The 18,402-nt window shown below is 41.4% G+C and overlaps 1 protein-coding gene and 1 long non-coding RNA gene across 4 annotated transcripts in view; both read left to right on the top strand.

Moving 5' to 3' along the window:
* Positions 1-15,949, top strand: part of abhd18 (abhydrolase domain containing 18) — a 23,244-nt gene extending 7,295 nt beyond the window's left edge. For 2 of the 3 annotated variants that reach the window (XM_042213059.1, XM_005944906.3), the window contains exons 3-14: positions 1,577-1,661; positions 1,745-1,845; positions 4,850-4,925; positions 7,444-7,528; positions 7,936-7,963; positions 8,364-8,502; positions 9,121-9,210; positions 10,220-10,321; positions 10,604-10,803; positions 12,991-13,124; positions 14,272-14,434; positions 15,016-15,949. In XM_042213059.1, coding sequence (XP_042068993.1) covers positions 1,577-1,661; positions 1,745-1,845; positions 4,850-4,925; positions 7,444-7,528; positions 7,936-7,963; positions 8,364-8,502; positions 9,121-9,210; positions 10,220-10,321; positions 10,604-10,803; positions 12,991-13,124; positions 14,272-14,434; positions 15,016-15,073 — 1,261 coding nt within the window. In that variant the 3' untranslated portion in view covers positions 15,074-15,949. The remainder of the gene's footprint in view (positions 1-1,576; positions 1,662-1,744; positions 1,846-4,849; positions 4,926-7,443; positions 7,529-7,935; positions 7,964-8,363; positions 8,503-9,120; positions 9,211-10,219; positions 10,322-10,603; positions 10,804-12,990; positions 13,125-14,271; positions 14,435-15,015) is intronic. The other variant, XM_005944909.3, reaches the window with a different exon arrangement.
* A 1,262-nt stretch (positions 15,950-17,211) lies between these two features.
* LOC106633737 lies at positions 17,212-18,334 on the top strand. Its single transcript, XR_001337099.2, has 2 exons — positions 17,212-17,858; positions 18,002-18,334. It is a non-coding gene; the product is annotated as an uncharacterized LOC106633737 (long non-coding RNA).
* The last annotated feature ends 68 nt before the right edge of the window (positions 18,335-18,402 follow it).

Below are 18,402 nucleotides of genomic sequence, written 5' to 3'. Positions count from 1 at the left end.
GTCTTGCATTGAAATCTGCTGCAATGACCCGGTTACTGCGTTCACCAGATATTAACACAATTTCGATCCTCACGTGTTAACCTCTTCGACATGTCGATGGTTGTGAACAAAGAGAAACTTGTAAGTAACTCATGAAAGAATAAAGTTACGTTGAAACCAAGCACACCATTGTTGTTCTTGTGACATTACCAATAAGTCTGATGTGTCACATGACCCTCTTCCTATTGAAGAAACAAAAGTTGTATCCAAGATGGCCGACTTCTAAATGGCCACCATGGTCACCGCCCATCTTGAGGAGTTTGCCCCCTCACATACACTAATGTGCCACAAACAGGACTTTAATACCACCAACCATTCCCATGTTGTTACGCTGTATCCATATGAATGGCCCACCCTGTACTCAGACTTTTCTGATTTAGTACTCAGGTCAGATGAAATCATTCTTTAAAGTTACAATAATGGATTACACAGCATTTGGGAATACATTAGCTGACAGTATGTCTTGAAAAGTGTTATAACTAAGTTTCAGGACATAATTCCTCCTCTGTCATGCTCTTCAGTACTGTGCACCACACAGTACCCAAACCCTCCACATAGGTTGATCATCTCGTTAATAGACTTACATCCTCACTGTGTACGACTCTGGATATGCTGACCCAAAAACAAAACCTCAAATCACAAGTACTTGACTCTCTTATGTCTTAAACACACATCGTAAAGCAGCTGACTCATAAGCTCTAGAAGAAATGGTGTCTTAGTAATTTAGAAGATCTTGGTTCAGCCTGGAAAAAGAGTTTGTTGCTGTACAAACAGCCCTCTGCACAGCTAGGGCATTTTCCTGCTCGTCACGCATTGAAGAACAACCCTGAGTTTCTCTGCAGTACTGTAGCTGATGACCAGTTAACTGCTTTACAGACACACAGCTGCTCTTTCAAGAGTTTTGGAAATTAAAAGGAAGGATTGGCCTATAATTAGCTAAGAGAGCTGGGAGGAGTAATGCACAGTTTAATTACTACCACCTTAAAGGTTTGTAGCCCATCAGTGGCATAGACTGATCATATTTAAGACTGAAGCATTAATTAATGGTAGTACTTATTTGGGCAGCTTAGAATTGAATCTAATAGACTTGATGGTTTGGAGGAAGTGATAGTTGAAGTTAACTCTGGATCAGTCAGTCTTATGTAAGGCAGCTGGGGTTGGTTCTTCAGTCAGTGATGAACAGGAAGGTGTCTTGGCTTTTTTTCTATAATTGTTGGTTTATCATTATTTTATATTGTTCTAGGCTAAATGATCTTCTAAATTAGTGAGACCCCCCAAGAGGGTCATGGACCCCCTCTTGATCCTCTACCCAATCACACAAGCCAAGGCGTGAAAACGGGTGTGGCTCACAATCAGCCAGGGTGAGGTCATTGTGAAACCCGGCCCCGCCCTATCATGTGATTTCCTAGAGCTAGTGGTGGTCGAGCTGCCATCGCCCGCACTTCATCAGGTGGTAACCTCCAGCTTACAGTGAGCAGGTCGTGGATGAGGTCAGCACGTCCTCAGCTGCAAACTGATGCGTCTGTTTGTTTTGTAGAATCTTTGAGTTTCGAAAGATAATTGGAGACAGAGAGAAGTGCAAGTCTCTGGTTCCTCAGGACTATCCCGTTTATATAAACAAGGTACATCATTTATTTCCTCTCTTTTCCTTCTTGTGCTGTTTTGTTTTTGTATCATTAGTTAGTATTTGTGTGTTTGTGTGCAGACAGAGGAGCTTGCTGACTGTCATGTCCAAGAGGGCTTCTTTATCTCTCCTCTGGAGCATTTGGTTCCTGGGATCCTGCCACAAGAGGCTGTAAAGGCCAGGTACAAGAGGTGCTGTTGTTTGCCACTGCAATGAAAGGAGGCAAAGAATAGACAGGAGAATGGGTTGTGTCCGAGTTTGATGCGGTGCTTTGTCCAGAGGGCCAAGTGGATGCTGGTTTAGGGTCTTTCAAACGTACAGACGGGGTTTTAAAATAAAGTTATTCAGTTATTGTTTTAAACTTGAAACATTGATTGAATAACCTTTTTTTTTAATGAATATTTTCTGTTATAGTTACAGGAAAATAAGCTCAGGGTGGCAGACGCATGCAATGACCAGCTAGAGAAAGACGAGATAAAAACAGGAACAAGAAAATGACGCAACATAATGTCCGGTTTAGTTTTCCTTCTTTTCTCCAGCATTGTTACCCTCAAACTTCTTGAACTCGTGACACACATACCCTCTGTCACGTCTGAGGTTTTGCATATCAGCACATGGTTAAAAACATCTTGTTCTTACCAATTTTTCAAATAAGGTAAATACAACCTCAGATGTGCAGAAATTACAGCGTCGTTATTTATTTAACAAAAATTCAGCTGAAGCTGACCCTGCTGTGTAATGGTACCCAGCCATCCTCCTCCATTTTGTTATAATACCACTAACAGCTGACTGTGAAATCTATGGCAGCGACTCGTTGCACAGGTGACATCCTGTCACGGTGCTTTGGTGGAAGTCACTGAGCTCCTGAGAGCGACCCATTCTTGTTTATAGCAGCAGTAAATGGACTGGTTCTTATCTAGTGCTTATCTACTCTACCTGAGCACTTGAGGCGCTCTATAGGGGCGGGTTCCCAGACTGAGATTAAAGCTAGTCCTAGATTTAAACAGCCAATGCAGACTAACAGAAATCTGCTTCCTTAGTCACGGTATAAACAGTGCCAGACTAAGCCTATTCCTGACTAAACTACGCTTGTTTACTGGAGGGAGATCAGAGCTAGTCCAGGCAGGTTTCACTTCAGAGTTCATGTGGTTTGGTGAATAACATGGGTTACTTGGAGAATCTCAGAGATGATCAATGAAAACCGTCTGCTAGACAAATTGCTGACAGAAGTCATCCACTGAAGCTTTTTGATGACATCAGTTTTCGAGCTCGTTTCGAATGCATAAAGTAAATGATGTGGAGATCACTTCATTTTGGAACCCAGTCTTTCACCCAGTAAGTCCAGTAAGTCTGCAGGTGCTCTTAACTTTATGTCTTTTGGCACCTTCCACAGAGAAGCTGGGGGTTTATGTGGGCTCGGTGAACCAGCAGTGTCGTTCACTGTGTGCAGGACCATTTGTGGATTGAGAAGACAGAACATAAACTTCCCAGATGTTGAAACCTGAGTTAATTACAAGTTCTATGAATTTGGGAACTTTCCAGGAGTCATCGGCTGCATCAGTGGAACCACAAAACGTCGCTACATCCCAGATGCTGAGCAGTACAGGAATCCCAAGAACTGGTTTTCCATTAATGTCCAGGGTGTATGCACTCCCCAGTTACAGTTTTCAAATATTTTTTCATGTTTGAAAGGTGTCGCTCATGATTCCTGGATTTTAACTCATCACTGTGTTTGGAAGAGGAGATGATCATTATTGTTGCTTGGTGACAGTGGGCGTGCTCAAAGTTTTTGTTTACACCACACCTGAATTACACCTGAGCTACAGCCATATGCACACTAGGAGTCTAGTGGAGCACGTTTGGAGGCGTCGTTTTCAGAGTGCACTTCGATTCACACCAAGAAGCTGCTGCATTGTCATTAATGCAACAGCTGCTCTTCATAACTGCCTGAACAGCATGGATGCCCAGACCCTCCAATACTAGACCTTCACTTCCAACGAACCACAGAGGAGGCCTGACAGAGGAACGTTTGCATTGTGCTGCTTTAAGTAGCAACTTTTGACTAGCACTGGTGTTTTAAATGTTCTTAAGTCTTATACAAACAATAAGAGTGTTTCTGCAATTTGGCTTAATTTCTATTAAACAATTAAAGATAGAGCAGGGCGATATGACCAAAATATTTATCACGATATACATTTGAAAACTTGCCATAACGATATAATTGACACGAGACAAAATACTTTACAACTTTATTAGTGCAAAAAAAAACCCATCAATGTATTTTCACTTAAACAAGCAGCTTTAAGTGCATTAAAGTTATATAAACATGTAACAGTGCAAACTCCTCGCTGACAGTTTAACCAAAAGGCGTTTCCAGTGGAAACTGGCCGACACATCCTCAGCATAACCAAGTATAACATCCACAGAACTTAAAAAGAGGTTACACACACACAATAAGGTAACATTATGTTGAAGCACAGTACGTATCACTCCGCGAGGCTCCGCCTACGACAGCCGTAATGCTCCGACAATCCATCAAGCGGTGCGGCTTCGTAGCTCAGCAAAGTCTTACTGAAACATGTGACAGATTTTTGAGCACCGTGCACATAAAACCGTTTCCAGGTCAGTAAACACAACCAGAGTTCATACATAAGGCCGTATATGCGCCGTATTTTCCAAACAACACGGTAATAACGACGGCCCGCTAGCATGCGCTACCAAAAATAGTGCTTTGTTGTGTATCTGACGGACGAAAGCTAAACCAGTTCCACACCAGTGAAGCTGCAGCATTTTTACAAACCAGTTCAGGTTCATCGTTTCATTCAACGATCCGCTTTCTCTCTTCTCATTCTGCGTCGCCGCCATGTGGGTATGTAAACAAAGGCACTGCGCATGCGTGTTTTACCCATCTTCTATCGCCATATTTCATTTTCTTATCGTTGCCCAACATTACACCGGTATTACCGTGAATGGTGTGATATGGCCCAGCCCTAATTAATGATATAGTTTAATGTGCCATGTTCTGCTCCATCTGAGGTTGTATTTGCTGAATTTGGAGCTAGCCACATGAGTCGTTAGGGCTGAAATGTAAGCTGTGTTTGTGCTGAAAATGTTTGAAGAGGATTTACTTGTGCTGTTTGAATGCTGCCTGTAGACCTGCGGCTCTCATCGTTTGTGTTGTTCCAGGTTCCAGTTCATAGTTCCTAAGAGATGGCAGAAGAACAGACCAGTATGTATCCACTTAGCTGGGACTGGAGACCATGTAAGACCCTTACCTTTATTTTAATATGAATGTGCTCCCAGGCATCCGCCACAGAACTCATAATGCTGAAACAAATACTTATAATACCAAACCAAAAAAATAAAACCATGTAAGTCCAGAGTTGTGCTGATGGATTTCTGTCTTTGCCACAGCAGCTTTTTCTTTATCAAGTAGAAAAACAGTTGTAGTTGTAACTTCTTTACACTGACAGAAGCGGAGTTTGACTGGTCCAGACCATCTAAGATCAAAGTGGGCCGTATGTTGACACCCCTGGAGTAAAGGCCACTGACAATCTTGTTTTCCTTTGAAATAACAACGAGCAGTGTTCACTTCCCTCCCACAATCATGTAAAACAAAGCACATGGATATAAAGAAAGTAGCTTTTTATCACCAAGTATATCATCCATTATCAGGCTATAGGACAGAGTCCCAAACACAGAGTAACCTGTAACGTTTCAATGTGCTCTGATGTTCAGCAGCTCTCAGAGTGCACCGAGCAGTGAAAGAAAGAATTTATATGACGTGAGCTCGTGTTCATCAAATCACAAAATTAATATTTTCTGCAGCAAGACCGACTCACATGTCTTTATTTGCAGCAGCACTGTTATATATGTTCGTGTTGTTTACAGTTCTCTATCCCGTGTGCTTTGATAACGTCACTAACTGCAGCAGGCAGCGCTCACTGGATCCAAGGGGTCAAACTCCCTTCATGTGAATGCACACAGAGGAAGGAAGCCTCGGGTCAGCTGACACAAAGAAACCCAGCTTATGTCGTAGTGAGTCCCCGTGGTTCTAAAACGAGGTGATCCAAACCTCACGTGGCATTTTATCATTGAGTGGGTGAAAAACTACGCAGGCTTTAGCAGTTTGTTAGTCTGGAGCATTAAGGTGTCGATTAACACAATGGTCAATGGCAACTTTATTGTCCCTGATGGGAAATTGATTCGCAGTATGTCAAAACAAACAACAACCATACAACCAACACATCACGTACACTCATTAAAAAAATACTATAATATAATATAAGCCTGATAAAACAACCTAGATTTTCCATTGAAAAAAGTGCAATGTGCAATGGCAACAACACTTACAATTTAGTGTTGTTAATTAAGATAATAGCACTAGGTACAAACGACAATTTGTGTCGCTTTGTCTTCACTGCAGTCATTTTATAACGACGACCTGATGGAAGCAGTTGAAAATCGTTAAAGAGAGGATGACCTGAACACAACAGGACAGAGGTGGCCTTCCTCAGCACCTGCCTGTTATAAAAGTCCACAAGCTGGACCTGAGACCTCCCTGAAATCTTGCCCGCCACTTTAACCAGATTGTTAAGTCTGGTCTTGTTATCCATGGACATACTACCGTACCAAGCAATGATACAGAAAGTTAAAACAGATTCAATAAAACTTTTATAAAAAAGAGTCATCATTTCAGATGAAACATTAAAACCTCTCAACCTCCTTAAAAAGTCTTTGTTGGGCCTTTTTCACTGTAGCAGCAAGATGTGGCTCAAAGGACAGGGTCTTATCAAGAACAACCCCCAAGTACTTGTAACTATCCACCATTTCAATGGCTGCACCATTTACCACTGTAAGCGCAGGATGAGGGGATGACTTCCTGAAATCTATAACCATGTCCTTGGTTTTCAAGGTGTTAATCATTAAGAAGGACTGATCACACCATGAAACAAACTCCTCCACAACAGGCCCATGGGAATCCTCTTCACCATGAAGGAGGCTTACAATGACTGTCATCTGCGTATTTGATGAAATGCCTATTGGCCTGTGTGCTGCGACAGTCATTAGTGTACAAAATATACAAAAGAGGAGAGAGACAACAACCTTGTGGTGAGCCAGTAGAAGAGTTCAGCTGTTTGGAAAAACAGCCGTTTATTCTCACACACTGTGATCTATCAGTTAATGACATCTGCCTCCACCGATTACAGTGAGCACAAAGGTGGAGGGGGATGATCTGTGTCTGCATCGATACACAGACCCCGGGACCACCCACTCCTCTGTATACCACAACATTAACTGAAATGTGAGGCTGTGTGTCCAGCAGCTGAAGCCTGACCACAGCTGGCTCATGCAGCAGAACAATGATCCCATCCACAGAAGCAAGTCTGTAACAGACGAGCTGAAATGACCCGTCACAGTCCAGACCCCAGATCAACTCCAGTCCTCTGACTTATAGAGAAGAGTGTCGTATGTTTAGTGCTGTTGTTCATTTGAGGTCATATTTACATAATTATAGAAGCTGTTAGGGACCAGATGATTCCTCAGACCTAAGACTTCTACTGTGTTTTTGACATTACTGCAAGAAATCCTCAGAAGTTGAGCAGCAGACTTGGTTCAAGGTCCAGATTTACTGTGAAGCAGAGAAACGCGTCAGACGAGAAGATTTAATAAATAAATGGTGTCAAACTGACCCCAACAATCTGTAGGATCCAGGAGATGTCGCTGTGATGATGACCTTTGGAATGCTGTTTCTGTCCTTGTGTTTCTATGACCTGTAGTTTTTCTGGCGTCGGCGGACCCTGATGGCTCGGCCCATGATCAAAGAGGCAGGAATGGCGTCATTACTTCTGGAGAACCCTTATTATATCCTTCTGTTGTCTTCAACAACAACATCGTTTGTTGTTAACTTTCTTTCAAAGTAACTCACGACAAACATGGAAACTCAGTCAGCGAGTGTACAAACCAGTACGATGGCTGTCGCCGCTGCTGCTGATGAAACAAGCACATGACGAACATGCTGTGGAAAGTTCCTGTAATAACCTGTTTGTAAACAGAGTGCACTACCAGCCACGTTCACCTGTTCAGACACATACTCATAGAGCACTTCTGTTACAGACACACTTGGATGCATCGATTCACGATCCTGCCCGAGGACACTTGTAGATCAGAGGAGCTGGGAATCGATCCAGTCACCTGATTAGAAGACAGCTGTGTCATGTTGTTGTTTTTATTTAATGTCTGCTACGAACGTTCCTTGACTGATGCTTCACATGGTTATCGAAAACCCAGAGACCAACTGTAAGTTGACTTGATCGATTAAAACCAGTTTGGTTGTTGGTTTGGAAAATTTAGTCGATTTAAAAAAAGTGATTTTTAACTTTGTGATACAAGAAAGATTCTCATTTAGTTTTCATGTTTGCAACAAGAAGGAGAAAAGAGGCAGAAACGTCTTCGATGTTTCCAAATCAGACTTATGGGCTGATTCAAACACCTGTTGGCTTTATTTACATTTTAAATGCAAGGCTGTCGTTTTCAAGCATCGTTTGTTTCTAAACTGATTCATTTGACAAAGCGAGACTGTGTGAGACGCACTGAGCTGTTGGATGTTGTTATAGAAACAGACTTCACGGCTCGATTTTTCTCAAAGTTCAAATGAACGTATCGTAAATTGAATATAGATATCATTTGAGTGTTTTAGACGATCCAGTCTAAAAAATGTGTCGGACCTGTTTGTGATGGGCGGGGCTTTGATCCTGGAATCAACAGTCCTGCTTCGCTGGCTGGAGAGAGAAGGATACTGGCCCCTGGGAATGACGGGCATCTCTATGGGAGGATATGTGAGTCAAAGAAACTTGTCAAATAACATTTTACCACTAAATGTTTAGTTGTCGATCTTGTTATACGACAGAGCAGCATCTTATTCCAACTTTGTTGTATTGATTTCAGCCACGACATACAAAGTTAGCAACAGCAAACCCCCATCCGAATTCTCCCCCTACCAGGTCCACACGAGACAAGACGCTGCAGAGATCCAGTCTCAACACCCATACACACAACAAGCATAACAAGAAGGACCAAACTAAACAAAAGGAAAAAAATAAATGAAGTAAAAATAAGATCAAATAAAAAAACACCAAACTTTATGATGTAGCCTCGCTCAGTTCACTTCAGTCTCAGGAAGTAAAGTGATGGTGTCCACCAGTAAGAGACATGATTTCCAGGTTTTGTTACATTTCCTAATAGAACCTTTGAGAGAGAATCTAAGTTTAAGTTAAAGAGTACGTCCCCCACCCAATGGGCTCATGTTGGGGGTGGGGAAGCTTCCACTTCAACAGAACAAGCCTCCGAGTTCGTAAAGTGGGACAGAGCAGCATCTTGGTTTCATTTGGGGAAAGAAACTTGCAAGCCCAGTGTTATCTCTCTAAAGTGTGTCACTTGTGTGTCTTTGTGTCCAGATGGCGTCACTGGCAGTGACCAACTGGCCCAAACCCATCCCTCTAATTCCCTGTTTGTCCTGGTCCACAGCCTCCAGTGTGTTCACCACGGTCAGGAGCAGTTCTACCTGCTGTACATCTATAAGGACACATTCACTTATTATTGCTTTCATACTGTTTCTGCCTGCAAAGCTGCTGTTACTGATCCAATACTAGTGTTAAATTCATGGTTCAGAGTCTGAGTGCAGCTGAAACTGGGAGTCAAATTGTTTCAGTTTATCAAAATCAGATAAGACTGTTGATACTAGAGGTGGGAATTACCAAACATCCCACGATACGATATTATCACAATACTTAACACACGATACGATATTATTGCAATTTTTTAAAATATTTTGCGATATTCAGATTCTGTCCATAAAGGTAAACTTGATCAATATTGATTTTATCTAATATCAAAGTCTCACACTCAGTCTTTCTCTCATTTCAGTTTTATTGTTGACAAACTGAACGGTTTGTATTACAGTCTAGTCCAACCTAACTGAATGCAACCATCTGGTACAATTACAGCTATTCTGAACTATGCAATATGAAAACTATGCAGCCCCTTCAGCAACTGAAGAACTTGAAAGTAAATTAAAACAAAATATAATTTTACATTAAATAAAAAAGTTTTAAACTTAATTAAAATAAAACATGTCTTAAATTAAAATAAGTAACCTGTCATGTTTATTGCTGCCAAAAAACAGTTAAACACATTTGGACAGTGTCAGGATTCTTGCTCAGAAAAAGGATCAACATGCTCTGAAGTCAGAGCACAAAAACCTTTTTTGTAACAAAATATCGATTTCTGCTGTTCCTGTATCGATACATTATTAGCAAACAAAATATCACGATGCTACACAGTATCGATTTTTCCCCCACCTCTAGTTAATACTGAGTCTGGTTGATCTGACATTTATTGATCTTTCAAGAGTTTATTTGTGGTGAAGACTTTAAAGTTGTATGTTTATCTGCATTTTGATCATTTCTTGAGCAGGAGGAACAGTTAATGACTGAAGCGTGTGTGTGTGTGTGTGTGTGTGTGTGTGTGTGTGTGTGTGTGTGTGTGTGTGTGCAGGGTGTGCTGAGTAAAGCAGTGAACTGGACACAGCTGGAGAAGCAATATGCAATTAATTCACGGTATGAAGAGGAGATCATCAAGCTGCTGGAGTACTGTGGGGTAAGTGTTCCTGCAGTTTCACAGGAGTACAGAATATTACTCGGATTACTTTCACAACTGTACGAGTACAACTGACTGGAGAAAGTACCCGTGTCTTCCTTTCATCACTCCCTCTGCACACACTAATACGCTGGTAAAATGTTTTTTGCAAAGATTGAATTTTTCTTTGTTTACTAAAAGAAGAAGTTAAGTGTGAAACTGTGCTTGTTGTGTTTTTGGTCTTGTGTCATACGTGTAACACATGCATGACTACATCTTTTGCTGCGTGTCCACTGCTGGTAGGCTGATTCCTTTAAGATGGGTCCCAAACTTGTAACGAATGTGGACGAGCATTTCCACGAGCTGTCTGAAGACCACAAACTGTCAGTGAGCCAGTGCAGCAGAGTGGACGGAGGACGTGACTGTGGTGGGGCCACAGACGGAGCAGAGCATCTGTTGTCGCTGGGGAACAGTGTTGGAGCAAGCTTCGAAACTCTGCCAACGTGAGTGTTCGATCACTACACCTGCTGATGCGTTGGAATTTTTATAACATTTGCATTTTGTCCAGTTATTAGTCGACGTTGCTTCTTTTTCTTTTTTAAATGACTTTAATGATCCAGTTCAGTCACAGGAGGCTCCACGCCGACAGAGGGGGGCAGCCAGCATGCATGCTGGGCAGCTCGCTGGCCTGATTCTTGGCTAAGAAAGTAAGACGGACCGTGAATCACAAAGAAGATGACATATTTTTCACTGCTTTGCAAGGACTTTGAATTGATTTGTTAAACCAGGAGATGTCTTTGACTCCAAACGGAGTGTGGTTAGCATTGCCTCTGTCCCGCACAGGTGGGCGTAGCTTTGCATACTGTTTTCCTCAGTAATGTTTATATGAACTGAACTGCCGCCGAACAATTTGTACTTTTTTTCAGGCTTTTACTCACATTTCCACAGAGATTGGTAAACAATGACAGGTGTGTGTTTGTGGGACCAGGAAACTCGTGTGTAATCACACATTAATGCTGCATTGTAAGAGTACAGGTGTTTTAAGACTTGCTACTGATTTGAAAGAACGATGCTGTCGAACATCTGGTTGAGCATCTGTTGCATGTTTCAAACAGTGCACAGTAATATGCAATTTTCCATCAGTATAAACCTGTTATGGCTACAGTATCAACAAACATGGACGTCCAGTATCGTGCAAAAGTCTTGAGCCATTTCCATTTTCCGGTTTTGCTAGAAAAATGTGAAAAAGGGTCAGAAATGTGCACTGTAGTATACACTATAGTATACAGTGCACTATAGTATACAGTGCACTATAGTATACAGTGCACTATAGTATACACTACAGTATACAGTGCACTATAGTATACAGTGCACTTAGTACAATAGTATACACTAGTAAGTGCACTATAGTATACACTACAGTATACAGTGCACTATAGTATACACTACAGTATACAGTGCACTGCAGTATACAGGCATATAGTATACAGGCTATAGTATACCTATAGTATACAGTGCACTATAGTATACACTACAGTATACAGTGCACTATAGTATACACTACGTATACAGTGCACTACACGTGCACTATAGTATACACTACAGTATACAGTGCACTACATAGTATAAGTATCACTAAGTATACAGTCTACTGCAGTATACAGTGCACTGCATATACAGTGCACTGCAGTATACAGTCACTGCAGTATACAGTGCACTGCAGTATACACTACAGTATACAGTGCACTATAGTATACACTATAGTATACAGTCCTATAGTATACAGGCTACATATACAGTGCACTATAGTATACACTACTAGTATACAGTGCACTATAGTATACAGTGCATATAGTATACAGTCACTAAGTATACAGTGCACTATAGTATACACTACAGTATACAGTGCATTACGTCATATGTATACACTACAGTATACAGTGCACTATAGTATACACTATAGTATACAGTGCACTACATATAGTATATTATCAGTGCATACAATATACAGTGCACTATAGTATACAGTGCACTATAGTATACAGTGCACTGACAGTATACAGTGCACTAGACATAAGTATACAGTGCACTCAGTATACAGTGCACTACAGTATACAGTGCACTATAGTATACAGTGCACTATAGTATACAGTGCACTATAGTATACAGTGCACTATAGTATACACTACAGTATACAGTGCATTATAGTATACAGTGCACTATAGTATACACTACAGTATACAGTGCACTATAGTATACAGTGCACTATAGTATACACTACAGTATACAGTGCATTATAGTATACAGTGCACTATAGTATACAGTGCACTATAGTATACACTACAGTATACAGTGCATTATAGTATACAGTGCATTATAGTATACAGTGCACTATAGTATACAGTGCACTATAGTATACAGTGCACTATAGTATACACTGCAGTATACAGTGCACTGCAGTATACAGTGCACTGCAGTATACAGTGGGGAAAATAATAACTTGATTAAGTGTGCCAAGCTTCTGCAGGCAGGTTCCACAGCCACAAACATTTGACCGAAGGATGCAATGAAGCTGTGAAAGTGATATCGATAATGGAATAAGAATAAGCAAGTCTTATCCCCAGTGAGAATGTTTCATTATTAAGGGACGTAAAACCGTTTTTACATGGTCATTTTTTCTGTCTCCTCAGAGCTCTTGGTGGATATAACGCACACGGGAGAAGGACGGATCCCGCCGAATGTTGTCGTCCATCTTTACACAAAGAATCTATAAGTTTCATGAAGGGAGTGATGGATGAGTGCACACACATGGCCAACTTCTCTGGTGAGGGCTGCAGTGAATGATTACACCTCTGCTTAAAGAAGAACAAGCGAAGAATCACAACACTGAATTAATCCCTGTGGTCAGAGTTGCTCCCAGACATGAAGAACAGTAACTGGATAATACAACATATTACAAAGTTACAAAATATATATACAAGTATATTCTACACATGCCAGTATATAACACAAATGTATACGGTTGTTGTCAGCAGCACATCACAGCCGTCAGAAATGGTTTTGACCAATAAGGTTGCAGGTGGTGTCGTTACAGTTGGCGTGTGATGCTTGGTTGTTGGCGGTGATACTAAAGAGCTGATGCTGTGATAAAAGCGTTGGCTGCTGACGTTTGATGAATTGAAGGTCGTGATGGTCATACTGGTTTGTTTGTTGCCATTAAAGTGTGGATACTGGAGCATGGCACAATGAGTGAGACAACTGACGCCAAAACAGAAAGATGGACAATGACACCACGAAGCCGTTGGCTTGTAAAATTGAAACCGTATAGAAGGAATATCAGCCAAGTGTGGAAAGAATTAAGAGACTCGCAACAAGCTCATGAAAAACGACGTTCTCCTCAGATCAGAGAAACTCGGCACCGTCTTTTTCGCACCTGTAGAGCCTTTGTTTAATCTGCTTTTACACAGGAAGTGTCAGTTTTCTGCTCATTGCTAAAATAGAGACCTGTGTCCTCGCTCCTTGGGCCGTATGTAGACAGTTCCTTACGGGCTCTTTTGTCTCTGAAAACAAAACAAAAAACAAAAACAAGCAAGATGAAGATTACGTACAATACAAGGAACAAAGGATTTATTGAATGTTTGATACTGATACACCATCAAAAGGCACAGAAGATCAGTTCTGCTGCTGAATGAACAACACAGGGATTGTAATCATTCTCCAGGATTGTCATTGTGAAGCTAGAACACTGTGAGGGAAATAGGATGAGCTTCGTCCTGGCTTATACAAGAAGCTGTGAGGTGAGAGGAGGCACAGGTCACTGCAGAGGACCCAGCTGATCTTCAGTAATGTTTAACAGCTCACTGTTCCTGCTGTGTCTACCACCCTCTTCTGGCAGATAAGATTTGCATGTGTTTTGCACAAAAGTGAAAGAATGTTGTGTAGATGTCCCTGTGTTTCCCTCTCTGCTGCAGTTCCTGTAGATACCAGTCTCATCGTTGTCGTCCAGGCCAAAGAGGATGCGTATGTGCCCCGAACAGGAGTCCTGAGTCTGCAGGAGATCTGGCCAGGCTGTGAAGTCAGATATCTGAGAGGAGGACACATCAGTGCATACCTATTTAAACAGAATATATTCAGGTAAACTTATAGTGTTGAAAATGATCCAAAAGGTGTTTTTTAAGTTTCTCATTTATGCCTAATTAAACTATACTCACACAAAAACATGCAAAATCTGAGAATACTTCGCTGGCAACACACAATCCATATTTATCTGCTCTATTCTACAAGCTCTAGTTTTGAAACGTTGCTGTTTTACAGCAGAAAGTTGACACTAGTAACAATGCAATGAGCATTATGGACCAGAGCGTCCTTCATTATGAATATGAATTTAGACTAGATGTCAATGCCTGAATGATGTCTCCACTGTACCAAATATGACGTCAAATTCAAAGAAAAATCTAGAAATTGTTCAGAGGAGCTGAAGTTGTTTGTAGAAGTGTCACAGCTGCACTTCCTGGTTCAGGCGTGGTACATATAGACAGATAACTCTGGCTGTGGACGGTTTAACATGTCTGAGAATGTTCGTTAAACTGTGGCTGTTGTCTGGTTAACCTGATGTTAGAGTTGGGCCACCCTCACAGTATTTCATCATTTTTATGTATATGATTTGTTTGTCATGGACAGCTTTGCTATGTTAACCTTACCTGTTTCCTTTCCAGACAGGCCATATATGATGCCTTTGACAGATTCTGCGTGAAGTATCCCAACCTGCACTAGCCACTGGAGCCAGGCTGGACGTTTGCCTTCACCACTCTCAGTGTGGCAGCTGAGATCTTTCCTTGTGAGGCACGTGTGGCATTTACAGGGTAGCCTCAGAGAAGGTGGAGCTGAGCACGCCTCTTCCTGTTTGTATAAGGCTGTGTGATCTAGGTGTGCGACAAACCTCACCGTGCATAACTGAAACTGTAGCAGTCTAAAATGTTGTTATGTGCTGTGAAAGAAACATCCGGGTGTCTAGCTTCAGTTTGATAACTGCTGGTGATCATTAATAGCACTGTGTGCCGTTTTTATTGCTCCTGTATCACCAGGCTGCAGGTGTCCTGCTGTATTCCACTTCTCTTCCTTATCTGACACAACCTTGGATGTGATACTCGAGCCCCAGCCATTCCATATGAAATCACAGAGCTTCCTCAGAACTGACCAGTTTATGTTGGACTGACTTTAGCATATTTGATGAAACCATGAAAGATTCTTCCTGAAAATTGTTACGGTTGTACAGGTCCCTGAAATTCTTAGGAGTTTGTTGAAATCTGACTCTTTTTTATTTTGATGCTGACGCTTAAATCTTCGATGATCACATGAACGTTTCTGGGCTGAAAGAAACGTTGAGTACGAGATGTGGGATAAAACACCGGGGGGACGCCGCTCGATCGCTTCTCCCTGGAATGTTGTCCTGATGTCACATGAATCAAATTTAAAGGAGGCTGAAGTAAATGTTAAATCACAACAGAGTTTGATGGTAATGAATGTAATGAAAGTCGAAGCTTTGTTCCGTGTCCACTGTGACTGGTGCACTTTGAGGTTAACTGGCTTCACTGTGTTTGCTGTGCTGCTCACATGTAAAGTGGAAACAAATAAATGTCCTTTCTGACAGTTTCAGCACATTTCTTCTTCTCTTAGCTGCTCCTATCTGTATGTTTCAGCCTGTATTTCTGTAAGAACTATAACAGTGTGGGCAGCAGGACCCTATGATTGTCTGTTATTAACAGTATTGAGTCTGAACTCTGTGGGAAGAACGTAAGTTGGAAGAACATTGTTATTCAATATTTAACCCCAGTGCGTGCATTATGATAGAAATGAACAATGAACCGGACGCTGGACGCTCCTTAGAGGCACAGGCTGAGACTCGATGATGTCTCAGACTAGGGCTGCCACGATTTGTCGACTATCAAAATCGTCGACGACAAATTTAATAGTCGACGCGTCGTTTGAAGCTTTGTAAGATCACAAAAGACGCAGGAATAAGTAGCAGGATTTAAGAGTGTAATAACGGACTGAAACAGAAGATGGCAGCACTGCATGTACAAGGATGCCAGCTGCCGTTAAACCCCGAAGAAGAAGAAGACAGCTGTGTCCCAGAATTCATAGCGCGGCCCAGCTCAGTTTCCAACAATGGCGGCAGCTAGTTAGTTTTAATATTACTCTTATTATTCTTTCTGGGTCACAAAATAAACGTTTAACATATTTTCAGGCGAGAATGTAGCTGTGTAAACCTCAAATATCTGCTCAGTTTATCAGGACACCGCATATTTTCAAAAGCGCTCCGACGTTTTCGGAGACGTCTGTTACCCACTAGCTCGATAGCTAGCCGGGGGCTAGGTCACTAGCGCCGTGAGAACACCGGACTCCCGGCAAATCGTTTTCAAACCCACCGCCGTCTTTCCTACTCAGGTTAAACATGATATATGAGTCACTTAGATAACTTAAAATGTTATTGTTTGGCTTTTTTTAGTATTTTATTTGTTCCTGAGTAAATCGGTTTGGCTGAGATTAAAGTTATAGTTTTTACACAGCTGAATAAACGTCAAGCAGACAGCTGATTATCAGAAGTGTGAGATGCTGGAGAATATACTCCGGTGTCCTGTTATATTTTAGATAGCAAGGAGTTTATTAAACTTACCGAAACAATCTGCAAATTTCATTAAAATTAATAAACTATCATCTTGTCTTTATTTTTAGTTAGCACCTTAAAAGCTTAAAGCTGTAAGCTAATGATAGTTATATAAGAGCAGATGCTGCTGGTGCAATAAGCTGTAGTTTTACGTCCAGTGGATGATGATCTGATTAGTCGACTAATCGCATAAATAATCGGTGACTAGTCGACTATCAAAATAATCGTTTGTGGCAGCCCTATCTCAGACAAATCTGTGCTATGGAAACAAAGATCGGCATCATTCACTTTCAAATCAGCACATTTTTGGAACATTTCCTCCGATTTCAATGTCTGAAAAAGGACTAAAAGTGGGTGGAGGGACCATTTTAAAAACATATATAAAAGTATTTAAAGCAGAAATTTCACATTGTTATGAATATGAACATTTTCTACCGTATAATTTTCCTACCATGTTGGAGCAGGAGGGTGGGTGACCCACCATCCTGTATTTGGACCTATCTGCGTTAAAATAGTGATGTCGCTCTACAATGAGTGACTTTGAGTTTAGTGAAAGAAATGTTCATTCTAATTGTAATTATGAACTATGTGCAGATATTCTTGATGCCATTACAACTGCTGAGCAGTACAGGCAATGTTTAAATCGCCACACCTCACTTGAAGTGTTTTATTTGTGTTTTCTTTTAAGTGCTTCACATGTTAACTGTGTTGTGTTTCATACATGACTTCTGCTCTTTTGTTTCTTAGAGTTCTCGTTTCTACACTGTGAAGCCTGCATCAGCATTAAAGGATTTCTTCAGCCTGCTCGAGCTGCAGGTCCTTGTTTGGCAATAATAATCTTATGGTCACTGATAACGCCCGATCGCTGTGTGTGCAGTTTCTTTCTCACAGGTCATCACTGGAGTGAATACTCACTCACTACTTAAGTGCATGGACGGGTGTTTATGTGTATCATAGATTTCAGTTATAAACCACAGACTTTATAATGAAGCAGCTTCTCTGGTTGAATCCTGTCATCCTCCGCTGTCTTACAGCCTCCGACTACCTACGTGGTCTCTGTTGGGGGGGCAGAAGAGGCCCCAGCCCTCCATGCACCAACAATCTGCAACAGCTGATCCCGGGAAACACAGACGTTCCCAGCATAGAGACAGAATCTGTCCACTGTGATCTTAGTGTGTGCAGTACTGCAGATTGTGGGATAGATGTGATACCAAGTAAATGTATGGCCAGTATTGCTGATACTTTTAATCTATAGAAGCAGCTTATGTAGGGGAGAGCAGTGTATCATAACTTATGACGTGAATCATAAGTTTGCAACTTCTGCAGACGTTTTTAATGAATCACTGTGATTCTGCAACACTGAGTTACAGTTTTTCTCAAATGCTAAAACACATGTCACAAACGTTACCACCAGGTCCCCCAATGTCCAAACACA

This window comes from Haplochromis burtoni, unplaced genomic scaffold (genome assembly GCF_018398535.1).
Source record: "Haplochromis burtoni strain Fernald_Lab_line unplaced genomic scaffold, NCSU_Asbu1 Contig_413, whole genome shotgun sequence".
Classification (NCBI taxonomy): domain Eukaryota; kingdom Metazoa; phylum Chordata; class Actinopteri; order Cichliformes; family Cichlidae; genus Haplochromis; species Haplochromis burtoni.
Note: the sequence above shows the minus strand (reverse complement) of the source record. Positions and strands in the feature narration are given on the sequence as shown.